Raw genomic sequence first — 17,569 nt, 5'->3', positions numbered from 1 at the left:
GCTCAATTAGCCAGCAGCATTATCAGAGCAAACACTCATCCCAGGGAAACCAAGCTCTGACCTAGCACTGGAAGCGTGGCAGTGCGAACCTAATTTGACAGATTTCTGTTTGGTAGGAATACAGCACTACTAAAGACATTTACTTTTTATTATTAACACATTCAAAATACATACTCTCTTTCAGTTGTGCTGCTTAAAGAGCTTTTAAATGGTATTGCACTGTCCGCTCTGCACAGCCAGGGTTTTCTTCCTTTGTCTTTAATGGGAGAAAACCAAGACACAAAAATGAATTGCCCAAAAGTTACCTAAGGGAATGGGGGAAAAATCAGATTACGTCTGGTATCCTCACCAAAGGACGTTTTATTAGGATAGCGTAAATTTACTTGTAAGACATATATACATATAGATACATGTACATATCCAGAGAGTAGAAGAAAAAGAAAAGTGAAGAAAATGGTGACCGTGAGAAAAATGACTGTGAGAAAATGGTAAATAACCAGGTACAGAATAATGCTGGGAGGTGACTGGGTGAAGGGTAGTGCATGCAGAGGGACCGCTGGCTGGTAGAAATGTTGAGGGACAGACAGTGATTGCCCAGGAAAGGGAGCGCCTGGAGAATTTCCTCGAGAAAGAACAGCATCGTTAAGAGATACGGACTCTCTGCAGCCAGCGGTGCAAGGACTGCAGGGTGGTAGCCCCGCGTGTTGGTCTCTGGACAGAACAGAAACTAGCAAAAGGCTGTGTTGAATAAAACTGAGAGGAGAAATTCACCAGCACACCTTCTTAAAATGAGGACTAAAACCACCACCTCTCTCTTGAGGTCACTACCACCGCTCAGGTTCTCCTTTCCTGCAGTTCAAGTCACACCAAAATGCCTTGTTTCCTGCTAGGGACAAAGCAGAGGACAAATTCCAGGTGAGGACCCAGCTCCTTGCTGAACACCTCTGAAGGAAAACACGGCTGTAATATAATAGCTTGGACTTTGGGTCAGCTGACTGCACAGTGGTTTTAATAGGAAATGATTGTGTTTTTTTTTTTCAAGAACAAGGCCACAGTTTGCTTGTTATTGTCACAAAAGAGCTATTTTGGAGCAGAAAGCCATGACAGCCTCGGCATGTTTTTTCTCTTAGTTTGATGGACATGCTCACAAATGAAAAATCCATAAAGTGAAATGTTCCCACGAGCTGTATTAGGAGCTGATGGGAAATTGTTAGGGGTGGGATTCGAGGACCTGAGCTGCCTGTTTGTTCAAAGAGATTTTGAAAGAGTGTCAAAGCCTGGGACTGTCTGAATGACAGACGGGGGAGAATGACGACAAAGATGCTCAGCTCACTTGCTGAAGGCCAGAATGGCATACTTAGGTGTCCTTGCCCAAATAAGAATACCGTTTGATTTGTGTGACTACGCATTTCAATGAAGGACATCGCGGACTTGAGAACAACGCATTCCTCCATGACTTCCCCATAAATATTTATGGAGGAAAATCGAGCAACAAGAACTGACCTGAGTTAGCTAAAGCAAGCAGCTCAGATTCTATCTTGATCATCAGCTGAAGCCCAGGACTTCTAAAGGAGAAAAGCCCCCGGAGGCAGTTCTCCTTAGGAGGTTACCGAAATGAACCATGAGGCTTCGTTTGATACCGCCTTAGTTGTAACTTTGAAATTCCGATGAAGAAACAACATCTGAGCATGTTGAAGTATTGTGTTAAGGAAAAAGCAAATTCACTTAAATTTTGATGCTGCAAGCAGTACAAGCTTCCAGGGAACAGAGGGGAAGGTATTAGTTAAATGCTAGACAGGAGGAGATGCTACTGACCCAGTTCTGTGAGATACAGGAGGCTCCGGCTACATGGAGGACACAGTTTGGGTAACCGACTGCAAAAATAAAACACAACAGAACACAAAAGCAAACCAACACCACTAAAACAACAACAAACAAAACGACACACTACAACATCCCAAGACTTAACGCTTTCAAGGACAAGACCTGGCACAAGGCACTCACGTTCTACTCCTCGTACTGGCACTGGTGCCGTGGCCTTTAATAAGTTGTTTCACCTGTTTCTCTGCCTGCAGAATACAGATAACTTTACTTCCGCGTTTCACAGGGCATTTGGTGAAGCTTTGTTGTTTGTACAAGTCATCTGAGGTCTTTAGCTGGTGGTGCTACAGAAGTTCAAAGCATCGGCGTCAACACAAAATATTATTTATTGCTTCAAAACCTAGCTGCATACATACACGCAGCATTTCCCCCACATACAAGGAATGCCTCTCAAAAACTCACTTCTGATGAAGATGGTTTTTGATACAAGACCAAAATAAGTCCAACAAAAATCTATGGAGGCCACGTCCCTTTTCTCACAATTCAGGAGTGACAAACAACTTTCCTCTCCTTATTCTGCAACACATTTTCTTGGGAGCATTTCTTTTTGCAGAAAGTGATCTATAAAACCACAAATTTCCATTATGAGTTATAACTGCCTGCTTAACTAAACCACGCTATTTAATCTTGAAATTACTGTTGGCGGATTCTGGATCCTTTTCTTTGCTGTCAGAAGAAAAGCAGCACCCGGTCTTCCTACAAGCAGAAATCCAATTTAAGTTCACAGGTGCTGGGAACTCAAAAATATAAATATAAAACTGGACTCTGGCGATAAAGCCATACCATTAAAAACCTTCACCTTCCTAGTTTTGGAATTTTAGGGGTCTTTAATAACTGTTTCCCAGCAAGACCGGATCTTGCAGACCTCTGTGTGGGTGGCTGTCTGCATGCTGAAGGCAGATGCAGGTGCCTGCCTGCACTAAATATTTTGCACAAACTCATGACTTTGTTTTGTTTGGGTGGTTTTTATTTGCTTGGCTTTATTTGATGTTTAAAGCGTGTATTCCAAATTAAGCAGCGTTCAGAAAGCAAATAAATTCGCTCCGTAATAAACAGAATATACGTATCGTGTTACAAAACAAGACGGATGCCAGTGAGAAATGCTTTAAGAATTTTAACAGCCACCTGAAAAATCACTTAAGCATCGGGACTAAGTAGCAAAGGGCACAGCATGAGTCATCAACGGCAACAAGGAGAAAAGGAATGTGAAGAGAGAATTTTTTTTCTTTTTCCTCCAAAAATGAGAGTTGGCTTTCGCTTAAAAAAAAAAAAAAAGTTTTATTTTTACTGTTAGCAGATTAAAATTTCCATTTATGAACAGGGGAATTTCCACCTGAGGCAAATCGGTGAAGAGTCATTTACATAGCCAGAGGTAAAACCACAGCTTTTACCCTGGGAACAGTGTCGAAGGAAAAACAGCCTTTCTGGTATGAGGAAAGTGCAAAAATTTTGTCCTCTAATTTTGGTCCAAAAATAGATAATGTTTGTTTTTATTAAGTCTTTAAAAATTCTTACAAAGAAGAGAAGATGTATTTCACAGAAGCAAACATTCCAGCCAGCCTAAACCCAACTGGGACTGGGAAACTGTACCGGGTAAGCACTGACTACATTAAGCTCTTACATTATAACTACAAGGGCGAGCGTGCCTCTCAAAATAAAAAGCTTCACTGTTTATTATTACTGTTTCATCATTTAAAACGTGGCAGCAGCCAGTGTTTGAGTCAGGCTGGGAGCACCAGCAGGATGCATTTCTGCAGCTAACTCTGCTGCCTCGGAGGATCCTTGCAGGTTTCCCCCTGCCCTTTTCCACGACACCGGTCGTGCCGTGAACTCGCTGCCTTTGTTTCCCTCTCGGGCTGGTAGGAAGAGCAGTGCTGAGCACTGGATCAGTTAAGAGATTAGTGTTTGCGATGTGCGAATTACAACATCTGATACCATACCGGACTGTTTTGTGTGATACCCTCACATCTTCCACCCGGCGATGCACAGACTGATACTATGAACTTGGGCTACTGAAAAACAATCATGGTAATATTTTCTAAGCAACCTGGGCAGTTTGTTACAATGGAACTTCATACTCTTCTGCCTTTTTTTTCCTCGTTGTTCAGTGCTGTTTCTCCCCTCCTCATTCACAAAATTCAAGCAACTCCCCAACACAGAGCTGGACCAGAGCAGCCCCCACGCAACGCCAGCACATGGCCCTTCCTCCCGATGGACACTGGGGTTCTCAGGAGCTTTTGGGGTTTAAAAGAGCAGCATTTAGGGATGCCTAACAGAAAAAAATATTAAAAATAAAACAGAAGAGTATTTTTCCTGGTATTTTCTTAGTATAACCTTTTTTTTTTGCTGTCTTTATTGCTGTTTTTCTGCTATCTCCATAGAAAAAGCAAAGAGTCCTGCCAACTAGCAAAGTCTTTAAAAACAGTCATCTAAAACAGCAGTCTAGAGAGCCTACTGGTGAGGAATTGCCGTCACAAAAGGTCTCCACCAGCCCCAAACCAAAGCCATCTGCCCAGGCACGGAGATGAGCAGCACATCGCAGCCTAAAGGATGGTTTCTGCCAGCCCTTGGGAAGGGTCCCCCAGGACGTGGTTGGCTTTTTCCCCCCGTTCACCCTCTTCCTGAGTTCCATGAGACAACAGTTAGCATCACGCCACTGCGCTGGGTGGAAGAGCATGCACATGACACCTGGCAAGCACAAACAAAGAGATGAACAGCATGCAAAACAGCAAAGCATGACATGCAGAAAGTGAATTTTACATAAGCATTGTGTCTAAGCTATTGACAAAAAACCCAACTCACTCCCACTCTTAGACCACATCCTTTCGGGTCATTGGGAATTTTTATCAATAGTTGCAGAGTCTGCTGTTCTCTGGGACTTAATTGAGTAAAATAGTAGAAAAAGGGAGATTCTTCAGCAAAAATTGTGCGTCATCGTGTTCTGCAGGCTGTGTGTTGCACATACAAGACACAAGGTCCTCATCCCCACTGCAGCTTTTCAGAGTCCAAGCACAGCCCTCCTTGTTGCTTGCCTTCCCTCAACACCCATGAAAAAGTTAAACAGATTATTTTAAAAAATCAGCTTCCTTCAAGTTTCCTGGAAGATCGTTCTGTGCAGTAGTCAAGGCCTACATCAAGGAAAATACTTGAAAATTAAGGAAAAAAAAAGTCCCACCCATTTCACTGGTGTTTTAGGTGAATCTAACACATTAAATAAATAACCCAGTCCTAAACAGACAATACAATTGTCCATATTGGTCAACAACACTGAATATTAATTCAATTATTAAATCAATTGAGTGATGGCAGTTTCTGCATGCAGAAATTAATTCCTTACGAAGAAAGGCTTGCAGTCTGTACTCTGTATAGCTGTGAGTAATGGGGCTTCGACTGTGCAATTTCTCCACGTTAACAGAAGAACAGCAACGTACCACAAATTACCCCAATTATTACCCTAATATTAAATGATATTAAATTTTATTATTACCCCAATTATATTAAATTACCCCAATATTATTATTACTTATAAACCTTTACATACCCAACTACTGAGTTATTCGGTTGGAAAATTATAAAGATCTTAGGGTAAATTTGATGCAATTTTATCCCCACCTGCTCCCTGATAGCCAGTTTCTGCTGACAAGCACAGAGCAGCTCACACCCCTGCCACCTATCCCTTTTGAACAGGAAAAATTTCAAGATAAAATGTTCGTCTTATCGAGGCTGCCTGGAAGTTCCCTTTCTAACTCATCTCTGCTGTAAGCCTGTTCTGTGCCACCTCAAAGACCTTAAATCCAGCTTTACCCCAGCTCCCGGAGCAGCAAATCATCAGAGAGAAGCAACAAAACAGCACCCGCAGCCTGTGATGCTGGCAGGAGCTCAGCAAGATAATATTGCTTTGAGTTTCCTATTTTATTTCCTCGTTACCTGCAACAGGAAAAAACTCAACCTTTCATTTCCTTCCTCCTGCCCACTTGCTGTGTAATGTTTTGAGCGACTGAGATAAATTAGCTAGAGTCAGGAGCCAGATTTTCAATTTACTCTTTTTTTCCGAAGGCTCTGGGTAGAAAGACACAGAACAAAGTCTGCTGGGTAAAACGAGAAGGTGGCAGGGATAAGAAGAGGATGGTAACAGGCACACACAGTTAGCAGAGCTCCCAAGCAGCAAGAGAAGTGATGCTTGGCTGCCAACAGGAAGAAACCAGAGGCACCGTGTTGCCAAAAGGGAGACAGGTTGTGCCACTGAGATCATCCACAACCGTGGCAAGGTGAGCCTTTCAGAATCAAGCTTGGAAATTGAATGGAAAAATTAGATTTCATTCATGCAGCTTCTTTCCCTGAGCACCAGCTTTGTGCGTACGAACATACCACGTGCAGCACGGTAATATCACCAGAGCACGATGCCCCACCGCACTGCTTTGCGTGACTTTGAGAATGAAATGATCCCACTGAATGAATGTTCCCACTGCAGATACTAGGCAATTTGGAAACCACATGAAAACAGAGACCAAACACCATTTCCAGTACTAAATTAGGGGATGTAGCCTCTTTCCCATGCCCTGGGCCTAAAACTCTACTTCTAAAAGAAAACTTTTGAAAGAATTAGCAGCAAGGAACAAGGCACCAGAAAAAGGAACTATTACACCTCCTTCAGTATCAGCAGAGCAGAGTTTCTCCTTGCAGGAGTGCCAGGAGCCTCTGGTTGTGGTTCTCTACTTGCCAGATGTGAGGCTGATGCCCAGTGGGTCAGCAAACCTCCGCATGACGCCCCGTGGAACCCCTGGTGCTGGCATTTCCTGGCAGCTGCTGCGGTGAGCGCCCACCACCCACCTGCTTGTCTGACAGGTTCCTTTGGGACGCCCTGGGGAGACAAGATGCTTGCTCACCCCCCTAAAGTAAAGCTTGCAAAGAAAAGGGGCCTTGAAAGACGTTTCCTCCCCAGCCCCAAAAGCCCCCAACAAAAATACACCTAGCTACTGCACACGTGATCCCTTCTGTGGCAAAAGCAAAAGAAATTCACAAGCCCTTCGAGACTAAAAATACATCCTTCCTCCTCCTCAGACTTCTCCTTTCACATAAACATTTCTCTTTCTGTGCCATTTCCCAGCCTGCTGCCCTCGTCTGGCACCAGCTCCCACCCCGGAGCCAGACGAACGCCCTTCCACAACACACGGCTCCCGATGAAGCCATATGGGCTTTTAATAACGCGCCATTAACAGCCCCAGCCACAGCACCCACTTACGGGCCATCCGGTGCTAGCAGGTCATGCCCCGACTACTCCTCCACGTGCATTATTCATTCACCATTTCTCTCTTCCTCCGGTCTGTTATCGATTGCTGCCGCTTATTCCCGTGCACGCTGCCTGTGAATTCTCCGTGTCGGGAGGCGCGGGGAACGGAGGCTGCTTTCTGCTCCCAAAACACCAGTCTTCTTCTCCCCTGTGTCTACCTAAATAGTTGTGTGACAAGCTTCAGATCAGCAAATGGCAAATAAATAAATAAATAAGGCAAACAACCCCTCAAAATGCACACCTGATCTTGTTTTCCCACTGCTGAATCAGAGCCACCACAGAGACTTGCAACACACTTTGCAAGAGAGATGCACCAGTACCTGCATGTGGTGGGGTTTCCCAGAATGGCTGAGCTCTTGGCCCCCAGGCTCCTGTCTTCACCCAACCTCTGTCTTCCTTCCTCTCTCATAACAGACACCACGAGCATGTTCGGTGGTGAGGGAATACTCAGCGCTGGGAACTGCTCAGTCCAGAGCATTTCTCCCTACTCCTCTTGCCTGAACCTCTTTCGTGAGGTCCTGCTGGGTGGGAAGGCAGCTCCAAGTGTACTCAGTTCACAGCTGACGACAAATAATGGCATCTGAAATCCTGCTATGCTGCAAGGAAGTAAAGATGAGAACACCTGGAAAACTTGCACAGAAAAGAGAGCTCACAGGGCAAAGTCTTCCCCTTCAGGGACTCTAGAGAGAGTAAATGGCCACCCACAGGGACAATCAAACCTTGATTAATTTTTTCATCACCTTCTTGATGGTCAGCATCTCCAGATTGTCAACAGCTGGTTGTACCCACTGCCTTGGCTTTACTTTGGAGCACTCGTAGCTACAAGCTCGCATAGGCAAGTGTGTCCTGGCTGTTCTGCCCACATGTGAATTAGCAAAGAGTGAGCAGAGCCCCCTGAACAATGCTTAAACCATCTGGCTTCAGGGGAAAGTGGTCTTCCTCCACACTGACAGCATCAGGAGGGACACTGAGTAGGAACTGTCCAGTGGTATTCCCAATTTAAGCCCTTGGGATTTGTCTTATATCAGAAAATTAAAGCTGTTCACACTGATTCTCTAATGTCACAGAAAAAAAAATAGAGGAAGAGGACACGAAGAAAACAAAAAAGGCAAAAAAAAAAAGCACAGCAGAACTGATTCCGAACATGATGTTTTTCTCTGCTGTGAATGAGGAGTCAGCAGCCCTGATTGCATGTGTGCAAATTCCCCCAAAGTTTCCCTGAAACTTTCCATTACAGAGAGGCAGCAGAGCTCTAGTAAAGACGGCCATCGATTTTATGCTGATACTTGTTTATTTACTTCAGTGAAGATACATCTGTTAGATCTTATCACCAGTGACTGAGTCACCCTCTGCTACATACGTGCCGTCGACTCTCCCTAAGGAAGGGAGCACATCAGCAGTTCTCCACATTACACGTGCTCAGAAGTCATCTGGCTGTAACGGATTTTCACCCTACAGTGCTTTTCCACCCTTTCTAGCTGTTGCCCTAAGTGAAGAACAATGTTCTGCTGGGAGAAGTGGGAATTTCCAGCTGATGGGCTGTTTCTTTTAAAGTACAAGACACCTGCAGCTTTTACGTTACCTGCAAGCTTACAAAAAATCTGCTCAGGTTATGTAGGAACAGATCTCTGCAGGATTGTATAGAAGCAGGTGAGAGACCAGTCAGATGCAGCTCTCCAGGAGGAGAGAATATCTGCTAAATCCTAGGCAGAGCTGCCTGGAAGATGTGGTGAGACACAAATGCAGGAAGATAATGACTCCAGGAATTAATCTGAAAGACATGAATGGGCATCACCACAAAAGCTCCAGTGACAAAGTCACATTCAGCACACAGTCTGCACTCAGCCTCTAGACTCCCTGCTAAATCTGATTAACTGCAGCCTTGCATCGCATTAGACACCTCGGCCCACAAAGCACAGACCACAGCATTACAGTGCAAGAATCATTCATACAGCTGCTGGCGCCTCTGGAGGGAACTGCAAAAAGGAGAAGAAAATTAAATCTTAATGGAAGCCTGTTCCTGTCGTCTGGGAACCAGCACAACCAGCAGGCTGGCCAGCTCCTTTACAGTCCAGATCAGATGCAGAAAAGCAGGCAACCCTTCTCTTGCTTAGCAAACATTTGCACAAGCTGCTTCTGCTGCTTCTGCCTCTCCTTGTACCATTGCTCAGAGCAGGTACTAACAGTAAGAGCAGCTGAGATCGAGCCATGGCAATGACATTTATCTGCAGGAGTCTGATGGGAGCCAAGAGTGGGTGATTTAAAGGTGATGTCCCTTCTATCCTTGCCCTGCTCTCATCTACATGCAAAGCTCATACATTAATTTTTCACCTCTCTCCCCAGCAGCTGATTAAAGGGGCATCTTATCCAATTCCCCTTCCTTTTCTAGCTCCAACTGAGTCCTATCTGTCCACGCTTTGGCAGCTGTTTTTCTCCTCCTCCCCGCCCATTTGCCTGCTGTTGTCTTGCTAATTATTTTTACAAGGCTCAGTAATTGATGCAATTTTCCTCATTTTTCATCTCCTTCCTCCAGCACTGTCTGGCAAACGAGGGACTCCACAAGCAGCTGTGCTCAGTTGGCTGCCCATCCACCTCCTGCGGAGGGGAGCCATCGCCAGAACAAGCCTTTGAGACTCAATCCTCTATTTACCTTCCTCTGGACTCTGCAGCCATCACCCACAGGAGTTTCTTTTAAAGTCACTTTTGAGCAAACCGAGGGTCTGATGTCACGAGTAAGAGCAGTGGCTCAGAAAAACCCGTACGTACGCGCTGTGCCTTGAGCCAGTTATCTGCAGCCATCTAGCTCCGTACCTCACCATTTTTTACCTTCTAAAGAATTTATCTTTTGACTCACTGCCAGACAAAGCAGCAACACTGATTTCACAAGAAAAATAGCCTCTCATTCTACACCAATCGCACTGACTTAAGCGCAGGACTGCTTGTGCCTTTCTCTAAGGTGCGTGGCGTTGAGTGAGAACACAGATCAGATACCAAGAGACCGTGATACTGCTGGTACCATACGGTACAGCAGCTCCCTCAGCCCTACAGGTTATTCATCTACTGAAGATGAATTATGAATTTCACAAAAGACTTACAGGTGTTAAATCTGTGGGAAAACAAACAAACAAACAAAAAAGTTTACAAACAACGTTGGTAAGGAGCCCTGTTCAGGAAAGAACTCTGCTAAGGGCTGACTCGAGCAGGACACCTCATGGTGCGGTTCCTTCATCCAAGAGGTGTCCTAGAAATAACTTTTTTCCACATTTTGCCTTCTTTGATGGTGCAACATACCATTTCCCCTTCTCATATGAGAGTAACAGTAAATAGAGGAATTACACCCACAGCAGAGTTCCTAATGCAACTTCTTGGTATTCTGTGAATACCAATTTGAAAACCACAAGTCAGGACTCAGAATTTTCAGGTTTTTGTGAACTGTTCGGAATTGCTGCCTGGCTCGCAGTTTGGGCATCCCTTCTCTGAGCAGTTTGCCATTGTCCAGCCTTTGTACGTGTTGCTAACTGCCTGAGGTTGTGGTAAGGTAAGGCAACCTATAAATGTTCAAACAAGACGCTTACTCATTTTGCACGCTGGGCTGCGTATCTTTTTTCTAACATAAGCACCCAAATGCTGCAGGATTCAGCACTGGTGGTTCATCTCTCAGCATTATTCTGACACTGATTACCTCTGACTATCCCAAGATGCCGAAGTATAGGGCAAATTCTAATTCTGTCCACCCAAGAGCAACTTGATAAGACAACTGCCAAAGAGGAAAGTGCCCGGACGGTTCTGCTGCAGTCACACAGAGCTGAGCAGTGAATTTCTGCAGAGCACGTGTGTACCACAGCATCACCTCCCTCAGAGAGCTGCTTCTCTGCTACACAGCAGCAGGATCTCACCCAGAGAAACACGTAAGCACGTGGTGCCTATTCCAGAGCCAGTTCCAAATCTCTTGCAAGCATCACCAGAGGCTTCTTCCAGCCTTCTAACCTCCACCCCGTCCTCCCTTGCAGCTTGTTGTTTCAAAGAGCAGTGGTGTGAAAAAACAGGAAGCCATGCAGAGGAGAGAGAATACAGATTGAGGCACGAAACTGCAGCAGCAAGAGCTCCCCCCCCCACACACACCCCACCTCCTCTTCCCTTCCCACCCCCTTACCACAGGCCACGCTTTGGGTGAGAAACGCCGTGCTTGCTCTTGACGGGAAACCGGCTGCGGAGCCGCATGGCCAGAGAGCCACTGCGGGAGGGGAAATCCAGCAGCGTGGAGGGAAGCGCTTCTCTGCTTGGCAGGTCTCGAGGGAAGGAGGTGGGAGTGTAGCTGGTGTCCAGAGAGCCAGACAAAGCCATAAGTTGTAGGTTATCCAGGGCTCCTCATACGTCTGCTGTGCTGTCGGCACAAGTCCTAGCACCTGCTGTCTACTCCTGTGCGGCAGAAAAGGCAGGACGGGGCACGAAGAGCTCCCACTTCTGCACTTTCCTCTTTGGGAGGCTGTGCTGTGGGGAGGCAGGAGCAGAAACCAGATTGCAGGGATTGCGGGACACCCAGAGCATCAGGGCTGTGGGAACTGTACCTTACCTCCCTCCAGACAAGGCACGATCCTGTACATCTCCCTCCCAGAGCTCCCTTGTTGCCCTCATTCCCCTGGGAACTGGGATTTTTATCACAATTCTTGGAGGCCAAAGAGGGATTTTTGAGAGAACTGACTCTCAACTGCTGCCCATCTGTCCCTTTTAAGGATTCTGCAGTAGGCCACTCACAGCTATCGGCTGCTTTTGAAAGCATTGTTCTCTTCGTAGCTTGGATGGGGCTTTCTTGGTCCCCGGCTAGCTCTGGGAGCAAGGCTCGTTCTTGCTCTGAAAGGGCTACAGAATAAAAGGAACAGGTTAAAATTGACACAACCCCACAGGCACCTCTGCATCCGTTTTAAGCTGTAAACTTCAAGGAAAAATACGTAATCCTCTTATTCCCAAGGTTTCAGATTGACAGCTTCCCATATCTCCTGTGGACCACTCTACAATCTATTGACTTCAGCTATGACCTGCTGTACCCAAACAGCTCTCAGCATCATTTTTATGCCCATAAAACCTGATTGTTTAAGGAACAGCCTGCCCAGGTCACAGCTCCCTATTGAAGAGGTCACCTTGCCCGTGGCTCTCAGCACTCCCAGCTCTCCCAGCTCACCCTCTGTTGGCAGCCGCGGACAAAAAGTTCCTATTCTGCAGGAGCCTCCATTGCTCACACCCTTATCTTTTCAGTCTTTTACGCAAAGCTGAGAGATTAAAAGGGTGGGGATGAGGAAACAACGGTCAGGGGCAAAAACACTGTAGCAAGGGACAGAAAGGCCAAGCAACCCCCTGATAAACGAGGGCACATTGCGATTTCCATTTTGTACGGGATATTTCCAATGTTACCTCTACACACAACCGATTCTATTTTTACGTCAATCAATTAACGGGATAAAACAAAAGGGAAAGAATCAGCATCACAAGAATCCTGGTGATGCAACAAAGGAAAGAAGGAAAGAAAGAAGGAAAGAAAAGGAAAGACAGAAAGACAGAAAGACAGAAAGGTTCAAAAGCTATCTTTGGCCAGTGTTTCTGTAATTAGCTTGGATTTTGACAATTAAAAGTCTTACACCTGTACTAATTCAGCACTGTGCATGAGTGAATTGCCCTTCTTTTCCACCATTAATGACATACAAAGCCATTGCTTCAGTTGTTAAAACCAAGGATGGAAATAAGCCAAGACAGATGTGAGACAACACAATGGAAAAGAATTCAACAGTCTATGTCTACTGGTGGGAAAGGGGAACATACTATTTTCTTAGCCATTTTCAAAGACTCTGTATTGCTTGCAAAGGGATATGCTGTGCTGGGGTTTATTTTTAAAACCTATAAGAATGTTGACCAAAGAAGAAACTGGAAGAAAAATAAGCAGAGGTCAAGTTTTCTAAATGCAGTCACAAACCCAAGAGAAAGAGGATCACCAGTAAGAGCCTCTGCTGCTGGAGGGATACAAAACACAGAAGAGGCCCCAGTTCTTCTGAGCTGCTAGAAAAGCCATGCAAACCCTGAACGGTCTCCCTGGTCTAAATGCAGCCAGCACTGCAGTTTTCTATTCCAGCCACAACATTACTGTGTGTCTGAGCAAGACTGAAGGGGATTCCCAGCACCTCTCTTCGCCGGCTGCAAGTCTTCCCAGGCTCTAAAGCTTTTTGGTTTTAAATTTGTAAATAACCGATGAGAAGAAGTGCTCCTATAAAAAAGTGATTGAGAGAAAGGACTTCATCTAAAAGCTCCAAAACATTCCTTGGAAGAGACCATCTCTGCTGACAACTGATGGAACCTCTGGAGGAACCAAGGCATCCCTGCAGGAGACCTGACTCTGTGCCTGCGGGACTGTGGCTGCTTTATCCGTGCTCAACCTATGCTCTGCTGCTGGGAGGGTGCAAGCAGGAGAAAGCACTACAGTTGCAAAGGGCAGTTAACTCTCATTCCCATCTTCCTTTGACATTGCTCCTACACATCCCCATTGCTTCATTGTCTAGGAGGGATGGAGATGCAATCCTTCACCAAAGACCAATTTCAGCCTTGCTAAAACGATTCCCCTCGATTTGCTGTGCTGGTGCAAATGCACCATCTAGTGGCACGCACAAACGGAAAAGCCGTTGAACCAATAAAGCGCTGGCAAATACATCACTTACCGACTGAAACAGGCTGCTAAAGGTAACAAAGGACCACCACGACACATGCACCCACTGGGAAGAGAACACAAGGCTCTTTACTCTTCTGTACGTTCTCAGAAGCTTGAGATACCTGTGTATTTGTAAGTGAGATGAAAATCAGGAGCTGAACCAATGTAAAATTCCTGCATCTGTAACTGCCATGGATAACTTGATAACATTATGAGTATTTCTTGATGCACAGAACTCCTGTGGCCTTTTATTCAAGATGTTAATCTTAAAATAGGGCTTAACTAGAAAATTCAGACCACTTTCTTACGCTCTAAATGATATATTGCATTTTGTTTCACAGCCTCTCCTGCCTACAGTGATGCTCAGCATTTCATGCTTCACATACAGCTTTTTATCCCTTGCTCAAAGGCACTGGCACGCTGAGGAAACCTTAAGAAACCAAAGACTGAAGTCTGCTCATAGCACAGCCCCTGCGGAACCAGAGCCTCACCAAGACGATGATACAGAATCTCCACCCTCAGGAAATGGAAAGCATAATTTAATTAACATTATTTCTCTGTAGAAGTTTCAGGTGAAACTAGAACATACAGGTAGCCACACACATACATGTATGATTCATAAATCTACTAACCACAGGGGACGTAAAACTTCTCTAAACATATACAACATATATATATATTTAAAACAAAAACCCTAGAAGTCTTTGCTTTACATACATACAGACTTACCACCAGCTTCAAGATGCAACAGCTCTTATATACCTGTGTTCCACTTTGGGCACTATACTGATTTTACAGCCAAATAAAGCCTGCAAGTGGTTAAGTGTGGAAGATTATTAGGAGCTACAAGAAAAATGAGACTAAAATAAACGATTACCTGGAAAATAAACTGCAATATCTTTAATATGTTGGATTCTGTAAGAACAACCACAATGCCATTGCCTCAGATGAATTTAACAGTATTTCCAGCATTTTATTGACACTGTAATGTTAGAATTTAAAGACAATGTTCAGAAACTCTTCTTAAGTACAGGAAAATATAAAATACAAACTGCAAAACTGGGTTTAAGTTGCACATTTTTTTAAGGATGAGCAAAAACCTGTCAAATTACTTCAAGTACTTTCTGAAGGCATGAACTCTTCCAAAGTAGTGCTTATTAAACAAGTCATAAAATACAACACATAAGCAAGTGCTGCTCTGCAGCACTCATAACAGTATTTGAACTCTTTGTTAACAAACTTAAATATACAAATCTTATTAGAAGCATGCTTTTTCCCTGATGGTTATCTTGAGGGGAGAATACAGGCAGTATTCCTCTGAAATTAAGAGGAAAATACCCTTATAATTAGTGCATATATGAAACGTGTCAAGAATAACTGTAAACATCTATAACAAGTAACAGTATAAAATAACCCGACTGTATGTAAAACCCCATATAGCTCTGCTTTAAATACAAAACCGTAAGATTCCCAGTATTAAAGTTTCATAAAAATGAAAAAATACACATCATTCCCAGTATTAAAGTCATTTTTTTTTTTTCACAAAGAAGAAAAATACATCATATATATATATATAATATGAAAGAAAAGCTCAAAAATGAGTTTAAGGACACTTGAAAAAAATGCTATTTCTGCACGTAACCAAGCTTCACTCCTACAAGGACTGGTACTTCGTGGCTTTTCATATATTTCCAGATTCAGGAAAATAGCAGAACATACAAATTATGCACAAGCTCTGCAGCACCTCTTCAGGCTTGCAGGTTCAAAGAACAAAATCATAAATTAATTTTTAAAAATAATAAACCAAACTGGCAAATCACAACGAAATCATAAATTAATAATAATAATCCAAACTGACAAATCACTTCAGGTAACGCGATTCCCTTCTCCCAACAGAGCACTGAGACAAGGCACCTACACGACAACAACCCCTCAGCCTCACGCAGCCGAGGCCCTTTTTTTATTATTATTATTATAACCCCCTTTATCTTCAACTTTCGGGGCTCGGAGGGCCGCTCAGGGCAGCGGCGGGGCCTTACGGGCGGTCACGCAGCAGCAGGGGCCCAGCTCCGGGTGGAGCCCGGGCGGCGGCGGCGGCGGCGGCGGCGGCCCCGGGCACCAGGGGGGGCCCCAGGCGGGCACAGGCGGCGTCGGCCCCGGGCCCCACGGCGGGGCCCAGGCGGGCAGAGCCGAGCAGGGGCACGCGGGGAAAGGCGGCGGAGGCCTCGGGGAGGCGGTGGTGGTGGTGGTGCTCTGAGGCGGCTGGGGCCGGCGGCGGCGGCGGCGGTAGTCGCCCCCCGGGAACATGTCGTGGAAGGCCGGGTCCAGGGCCCACTCGCCGCCCCGACGGGAAGCGGCGGGGCCGTGGCGGGGAGGCAGGCGGAGGAAGCAGGGGTTGAGGCTGAGGTTGTGGCGGACGCTGTTCTGCCAGCCCTTGGGGCCGAAGCGGTAGTAGGGGAAGTGGCTCGCGATGTAAGCGTAGATGCCCCTCAGGGGTAGCCGCTGCTCCGGGCTGGCCCGGATGGCCATGGCGATGAGAGCCACGTAGGAATAGGGGGGTTTCTGCAGCTCCTCCGCCGGCCCCGGGCTGCCCGGGGTTGGACGCGGCTCCCCCGGCTGCGCTTCGCCCATGGTGCCGCTGTGGTGGCGGCCCCGCGGTGCCCCTCTAAAAGCCGGTGTTCCTCCTTTCCCCGCCCCAAAAACGGCTGGTTTGGGGTCATAGGAGGGTCAGGACGGCGCTTGGGTTCGCAAACCCAAACACTGGGGAGTGGGGGAAGGGGGCAGGGAGAAGGCGGCCCCGCCGCCGTGACCCCGGGCACCTGGGGAGGGGAAGGAGCTGCAGGAAAATGGAGAGAATCCTAGCATCATTAAGCTTGGAAGAGACCTTCAGTATCATCTGGTCCAACCATGACTCTACTACCACTATCACCCACTAAACCATGTCCCCAAGCACCACATCCTTGAACACCCCTAGGTTCTGTGACCCCACTACCTCCCTGGACAACTCATCCCAATGCCTGACTGCTCTTCCTGAGAAGAAATGTCTCCAACTTGAACCTCCCCTGTCGCAACTTGAGGCCATTCCCTCTGGTCCTATCACTAGTTACCTGTGAGAAGAGGCCGACCCCCAGCTCTCCACACCTTCCTTTCAGATAGTTGTGGAGAGCAATGAGGTCTCCCTGAGGCTCCTCTTCTCCAGACAAAACAACCCCAGTTCCCTCAGCCGCTCCTCACAATACATTGCCAGGTCTTAAAACAAATTAGTAGCACATTTTAACAAAATAAAACACAAATCATTTAAGTGTAAATGGAGGAAAACTATAACGTTCAAGCCTATGCTTAGAAAGTATGTCTAAAAGCTTTCCACTCATCTCTTCCATGCAATTTACACTGCAAAATGAAAACAAATTTGAAACTATAAAACAAACCAAAAAGCAATACCTTGGAGACTCTCAGCCCGTATCTCACAGAGTAAAAAAAAAAAAAACAACTAAATGACAAATGAACAGAAATCAAAAAGTGTGCATTTAACTGGACCATCCCGATGCTCTGTGCATGTGCACATCTTGGGATGAGTTCTGGGGCTTCCCTAAACATCCCTTACACGTGTCCAGTCCTTATCCATACAAATAATCCCCTTGGGTTTCTTACTGATATAGGCATGTTTGGAGGATGACTATATCAGGACCAAAGCACCTGCATTCTGT

The 17,569-nt window shown here is 45.7% G+C and overlaps 2 protein-coding genes and 1 long non-coding RNA gene across 3 annotated transcripts in view; all 3 read right to left on the bottom strand.

Moving 5' to 3' along the window:
* The window catches only part of PIK3CD (phosphatidylinositol-4,5-bisphosphate 3-kinase catalytic subunit delta), a 41,107-nt gene extending 33,823 nt beyond the window's left edge, over positions 1–7,284 (bottom strand). Inside the window, exon 1 of the mRNA XM_035344354.1 lies at positions 7,124–7,284. The gene's annotated coding sequence lies outside the window, so the exon portion shown is untranslated. The remainder of the gene's footprint in view (positions 1–7,123) is intronic.
* Positions 7,285–8,582: 1,298 nt separating this feature from the next.
* Positions 8,583–11,999, bottom strand: LOC118177268. The gene is made up of 3 exons (XR_004755724.1): positions 11,325–11,999; positions 11,068–11,181; positions 8,583–9,147 (listed from the first exon to the last, which is right to left on the bottom strand). It is a non-coding gene; the product is annotated as an uncharacterized LOC118177268 (long non-coding RNA).
* Positions 12,000–15,878: 3,879 nt separating this feature from the next.
* On the bottom strand, positions 15,879–16,679 carry LOC118177317 (forkhead box protein L2-like). Its single transcript, XM_035344941.1, has one exon. The coding sequence runs from the start codon at positions 16,491–16,493 to the stop codon at positions 15,879–15,881; it is 615 nt and encodes a 204-aa protein (XP_035200832.1). The 5' UTR covers positions 16,494–16,679.
* Between the last annotated feature and the right edge of the window lie 890 nt (positions 16,680–17,569).

The sequence above is a fragment of the Oxyura jamaicensis genome, chromosome 21 (genome assembly GCF_011077185.1).
Source record: "Oxyura jamaicensis isolate SHBP4307 breed ruddy duck chromosome 21, BPBGC_Ojam_1.0, whole genome shotgun sequence".
In the NCBI taxonomy this organism is placed as follows: domain Eukaryota; kingdom Metazoa; phylum Chordata; class Aves; order Anseriformes; family Anatidae; genus Oxyura; species Oxyura jamaicensis.
The sequence above is the reverse complement of the archived record's forward strand: the minus strand, read 5'-3'. Positions and strand labels throughout refer to the sequence as shown.